This window comes from Nanorana parkeri, unplaced genomic scaffold, assembly GCF_000935625.1.
Source record: "Nanorana parkeri isolate BGI_ZX_2015 unplaced genomic scaffold, ASM93562v1 scaffold69, whole genome shotgun sequence".
Classification (NCBI taxonomy): domain Eukaryota; kingdom Metazoa; phylum Chordata; class Amphibia; order Anura; family Dicroglossidae; genus Nanorana; species Nanorana parkeri.
The window spans coordinates 289,786-296,050 of record NW_017306337.1 but is presented as its reverse complement, the minus strand read 5'-3'; the positions used below and the strand labels follow the sequence as shown (position 1 = coordinate 296,050).

At 43.6% G+C, this 6,265-nt stretch overlaps 1 protein-coding gene across 1 annotated transcript in view; it reads right to left on the bottom strand.

The window, feature by feature from the left end:
* Positions 1 to 1,567, bottom strand: part of LOC108804676 (sulfotransferase family cytosolic 2B member 1-like) — a 71,488-nt gene extending 69,921 nt beyond the window's left edge. The window contains exon 1 of the mRNA XM_018576519.1: positions 1,387 to 1,567. Within this exon, the coding sequence (XP_018432021.1) occupies positions 1,387 to 1,522 (136 nt within the window). The 5' untranslated portion in view covers positions 1,523 to 1,567. The remainder of the gene's footprint in view (positions 1 to 1,386) is intronic.
* Positions 1,568 to 6,265: the final 4,698 nt, after the last annotated feature.

Here is a 6,265-nt window from a genome sequence, read left to right as displayed (position 1 = left end):
AGGGGGATTTATTATTGTGTATTAGTCTGTCATTTTGTGGGGGGGGAGGGGGGGGTATTTCTGTGTGTGTGTTTATTAAGCCCCATTCACACCTGTAAGTTTCGGTGTGATTAGTGATTCCTGCATCAGGAGCGATTTACATGCAGCGGCTATCACCCGATCATTAACTTGAACAGGTGACAGCTGCTGCATGTAAATGCCAGATTAGGGATTCCTGCTGCAGGAAAACGCAAGTTCCTGACGCAGGAATCCCTAATCACACCTGAACTTACTGGTGTAACTGGGGCCTTATTGTGTGTGTATTAGTGTGTGTATTTCTGGGTGTGTGCGTATTTTTTTTTGGGTGGGGGGTAATTTCTCGTGTGCGCAATGTGTGCGTATTTCTGTGTGTAAGTAGTGAATGTGTGAATCTGTTGGTCCTCTATGATTAAAATAAAACCTGTGGGGGAAAAAAAACCACACACATATCCACAGGTTTACATATTGATACGACACACACAGAAACATTAACATACGTACCCACATAACTCACAGAAATCCTGACAATACACAACACACAAACCATCACAAAAAAATATTCTTACATTGGTATACAAAGAAACCATCACAAACACAGGTGCTGACATTATAAACGCATGCAGACATTAACACTGGTACCAAATATAGTTGCATTTTAATTTGAAGTATGAAATTGGTACAAGTAAATTTGTCCAGTGGCCCCCGAGTGAATTGAGTTTGAGACCCCTGCTCTAAAACATACCACATCTAAAATGCAGAAGTCTCAATGACCCTAGGCCTCTCTTTAATACACGGGGGTTAGAAAAGAGCTTTGTACAACACATACTCAAATTAGCGAGCTGGCAATAAACAAGGCATGACAGTAGTTTACAAAAACTCCTCTATCACCATAGTGGAAATACACTACAAGGCTGGGTTCACACCTAGGCAGCACCGTTTTTGTGCGTTTTTACGCATGCGGTCAATCGCGTGTTTATGCACGCTGTGCACATTTTGATGAGCATTTTTAATCGCGTACATGAAGACGCGCTACTTGACTTGCAGCTTATGAAACATTGTGGGCAATGGAAGAATGTGTTTAAACGCAAAAAACGCTTACCAAAATGTGCAACATGCTTCTGCAGCGTGTTTTTGGGCATGTTCAATGAAGCCTATGGGGCAAAAACGCCCTTTTAACTGCCCAAAGAAGCTCATGTACCTTTTTGAGCATTTGGTGTATTCCTGCTGGCGTTTTTCTGCTCAGGTGTGAACAAAGGCCATTGAAAATCATGGAATTTCTTGCGTTGGGCATATAAAAGCACTTTTCTGACTGCTGAAAAACTCCTAGGTGTGAGGCTTAAGAGATGTTAAGCTGCTTTCATTCCTTACCTGATTTGGGAAAGGTGACAATATAGACATCATCATCCTGAACTTGAAACTCGTTCTCCAGATACTTGAGTCTTTCTTCTGAGTAAATGATTGAAGCAAAATGAATCCCTTTGTGTTGGAAATAGTCTGTATCCATCACCACAACTCTTCAGACAATGAAATGTCAGATTGAAAAACAAACAAAAAAAAAACAAGCGGAGTCAAGCAAATGTTTTGTCGCAGCAAAGTATTCAATTATTGTGCAAGCACGGCAACTATTGGCTGTGCTTTCTTTACATCTGAACTGCTGCATCCATCTCACCGTATGTCATACTGACAGATTGTCCCACTTCTTTATGGTGACCGAAAATATCTCAAGTGACATACTAAGATTATAGTAAACAGATAATTGTCAGTACAAGTTAAATCGTGTTCTTCAAAAGAAAGAAAAAGTGCAACAGGGATGCTTTCTTTAAACTGTGTGCCCAACCCTCATGCTGTCATTAAAAGCACCAGACCTGCCCAGTTTTATGTTGTACTGTTTGTGCTGCACCTACAGCATTATTTTATATTTTCTGTTTATAGGTGTTGTAATGAGACATCTATTGTAGGGCAAAATCCCCCTAAGTAGTTCACTAATTCGATAAAATAGCATGTTTGGCTGCGTCTGCCAGTGGCTGATTTCATGGTATCATTTAATGCAGAAATAAATCAAGACATTCAAATACATAACCTGTTTGTATTAACATGGTGCAGATAAGAATGATGTGTAATGAACTATAAAAAAAAAGCTAATCAAATGATTAGTTTACTTATAAGATAACAAACAAGTGAAAGAATAACTTTTTGGTGAAGTGATAATGCACTTAAGCCACATAAAACCACAGTTCACTGAATAACCTTCGACCCTTATTAGGAAATAATTGGCAGACTACAAAGGTGAACTTTTTTTTTTTGTAAAAAACGAGCAACAATGTACAAATACAGTGATGCAGAGCAATCACATTTTAGGTGAGTACAATCTGAATTTTCTCATTGATAAAAATAAACTATTAACACTTTTCTTTCTGAAATCATTTTTTCCCACCTGCCTAAAACTTTTGCACAGTGCTGTACACACACACACATCACACACACACACATCACACACATCACACACATCACACACACACACATATATACAGGGCCAGATTTACTCTCCCTGCTGCCCCAAGGCCAGGTTCTGCAATGCGCCCCTCTCCCCCTCAACCCGCCCTGGAGAATGGCAACCGGATGGCAGGGGCGGCAGAGTTAGTTTTAATTTTTTTTTTATTGTCTGTTAATTTTTTCTTAACTTTTTTTATCACTTTTTAATTTTTATTTATTTTTTTACTTTTTTAAATTTTTATTTATCTTATCGTTTACTTTTGTAGTTTTTTTCTTGCAACAGGAATCCCTGGTGTGTCAGTACAGATGTGACTGCTGTGCCCATTCACATTAATAATAGGCTGGCAGCAGCCGCGTCTGTCAGCGGCAGTCCGCATGTAATCATGCATGGAACAATTACCTGTGGTTCGGAATAGATGATTGTCCCTGGATACAGACAGATTGCATTCAGGGACAATCATCTCTCCTGATCCGCATGTAATCGTTTTATGTACAATTACATGGGGACTGCCACTGACAGACGTGGCCGCTTTCAGCCTGTCACTTACTTGAACGGGAACAGCGGCCACATCTGTATGGACACACCTGGAATACCTTTGCTGCAGGAATCCCCAGCCGCAGCCTAAAGCCCCGTATATCGTTAGGTGCCCCAGCATGTGAAGAGACGCTATACAAATCCTGATGGACCACTCATAATTCTGCAGTGTGTTTTTGAAGGCTCATTACAATCGAATGGAAACTCAATAAAACACACACGTGGCACATTTTGCTTCAATACACCATATGAACAGGAAGGATGGGCAATTAGTCCCCAGTGACGGCCTATATATTCCTCTCTCTACTATCTTCCCAACAAGAAAATGACACCTCAGTTGAAAGGTTTAAGAGTGGAGAAGGGCAGCATCCTCCCAGCTCACAGAACGCAGACACTTCCCACCCAACTACAATCAACTGTAAAAATGGAAATCCAGTCCCTTTACACCCATGTATAAATCATTGCATTCCATCCTGTGACCAGTCATGGGGCCCTTCCACCGGAGCCTTAGTATTAGATGGAAAGAAGCGTAGTCACACCCATTTATTCCTTCTTTTAAAGTGTCACTCACTGACAGCAGCACAGTTCAGTCATGTTACTTGTGTTAGCACTCGATGGAGGTTTCAGGGGATCTTGTTGAGTAAGAAAATGATAGCTAAAAAATAGAGTAAAGCTGGTCAGACACTGCTAGAATCTCTGTCAATTGTTGCTGAATCCCAGCTGCGCGTGGTCTTCTTGGCATCTCCCAACTCGTAAAAGTCGTATTTTAAGCTGACTTTTGACGAACGAGCCAAGTGGAAATTGTTGGGCGAACAAAGAAATACAGTCACTGTTCAGGTATTCAGCAGCCGACAGGACCCACAGGATAGCCAGCAGGGAAGATTCCTTTATCCATGTTTAGCATGGATGGAGGGAATGATTGATATCTCTCTAAGCACTGTGTGCAGGGGCGATTGTCTGCGGGTAATCGCAGTACGTGTAATTACATGTAAATGGCTCCGGGTGCCACGATCAAACGATTTTGTTTATTTGCCCATTAAATAACCTGATCTTTTCCACACTGAACGAGGGAGGAGGTTGAACGTTTATCTTCAGTAGCAACATCAGAAAGGTGCGTGGGCACACAATTAGTTTACTCATACTGTACTATTGGGAGTTTTTAAGACTACAGGAAAATTGACAGAGACAGGAAGATTGTAATCATGTATGTTCTCTTCAGCAAGTATTTGTTCCTTAAGTCATCCGTTAAAGCAAAATGTTTTATTTGACATCTGAGAAGATAATTACAATAACGTTGGGGGCCTGGGGTATTACGCTCTTTTGTGCAAGGACAGGAGGTACCTTTGTAGAGTCATGTAGAGTCAGGACATGGGTCATGTTTTCATCGTGGAGTCAGTGTAGAAAAGGGCAGAACAGACCCCCAGCTCCCGGAGACTGCCAGATGACCCCGCTCGGAGCGCCGCACACCGAGCAGCAGTGACGCGACGCTCGGCGAGGTAAGTAAGAAGACGCGCTGGCGCTGACTCGAGTATAAGCCGAGGGCACTTTTCACCCAAAAAAATGGGCTGAAAATCTCGGCTTATACTCGAGTATATACGGTAATAAAATTTCCACAACACTTCCAGTCAGAGGGAGATTTCCCCTGACCGGCAGTGCTGCAAGGGAACATGCAGACAGCTTCCTGGCCAATCAGGAAGCCGGGCCGCGGGTAATGACTTATTGGCTCCATGCTGTTTGTTTGGCTCAATGCTGATTGGCCAATCAGGAAGCCAGGAGGTGGGTCAGTACTGCCAGGAAGCCGGCTCCATGCTGATTGGCTGGGAAGCTGGCTTCCTGGCCAATCAGCATTGAGCCAGCCAAACAGCATGGAGCTGACTTCCTGGCCAATCAGGAAGCCAGGCAGCAGGTAAGGACCTGCCTCCTGGCTTCCTGTTTGCCCAGGAAGCTGGCTCCATGCTACCGGACGTACAGGTATCGGTGAGTACCAAAATATAATTATAGGTACTCGATACCGGAAAAACGGTATCGGTGCGTCCCTAGTTGATACCATACCTCCCACCTTTCTGAGATAATAAAAAGGGACAACTTCCAGCAATATGGGGGGAATTTATCAAAACAGGAGCAGGCAGAATCTGGAGCAATTGTACATGGCAACCAATCAGCTTCTATCTTCAGTTTGTTCAGTTAATACTTGAGAAAGAAAGATAGAAACTGATTGGTTGCCATGTACAATTGCTCCAGATTCTGTCTGCTCCAGTTTTGATAAATTATCCTCAGTGTATTTAGATCATAGACAACCTGCCACGCCCCCAATTTTGCAGACCATTAACAATTTGAATGCCAAAGAATATTGGTTAAACCCAGAACTGTTTGTTTTTTTTCACCATCACTTTTCCTTTAGGCTTCAATCACAGGGGCGTGGGCATCCTTTCGGCATGCATGCCCGTGCATAGACCTGCTCCTGAGGGATGGGTGCAGCCTGTAAATGTGTGCAGTCACCTGTACAACTATATGACAGGGCGCGGCTGCACGTGGCTACACTCCGATCTGAATCTGAGTCAGGGCCGGCGCTAGCGCAAGGCAACGTGGGCACTTGGCTTACGATGGCCCCGGCCAGCGGAGGCTCCAGCAAGATGCTTCGGTGGCTGGAGGAAGAAGAGGCATGTCCTGAAAGCAGGCTGGGGAGCTGCAGGTAAGAGGAACAGCATGTGTGCAGGGAAAGGGACCCTCCACAGCCCATCATATATCCTGCACAGATAAAGACATAGGACGAAGATTTTTAGTGTATAATAACTTTTAGAAGTGAAATAGAACCTTTTCATAGATCTCTATACATCAGACCAAACTGAGGAGGAGCAAAGGGATTTCCAAATGAGGGCCAGCTGGGAGGTGTGTGTATACGGCTTAAGGGCTTGTTCACACGTTGTCCGAATTCTGTCCGGACCAGAACCGTGCGCTCCTGCACCCAAAATGCATCCCAATGTCTCCCTATGTGGTTTATGGGCTACAGTTCTCACCAGCGCAGTCCGTTCCGGACAGAAAAAATACTGCATGTCACATTTACTCCGGTGCGGAAACACACGCAGCTAACATATTAACAGCCCCACTCCCAAAAAAAAAAACATTTTTTTTTACTGGAACGCGGTAAAAACACCTCAAAAACGCACTGCACGCATAGCACCGCGTCTGCAGATCTGCTCCAAATCTGGACCAGAAAAT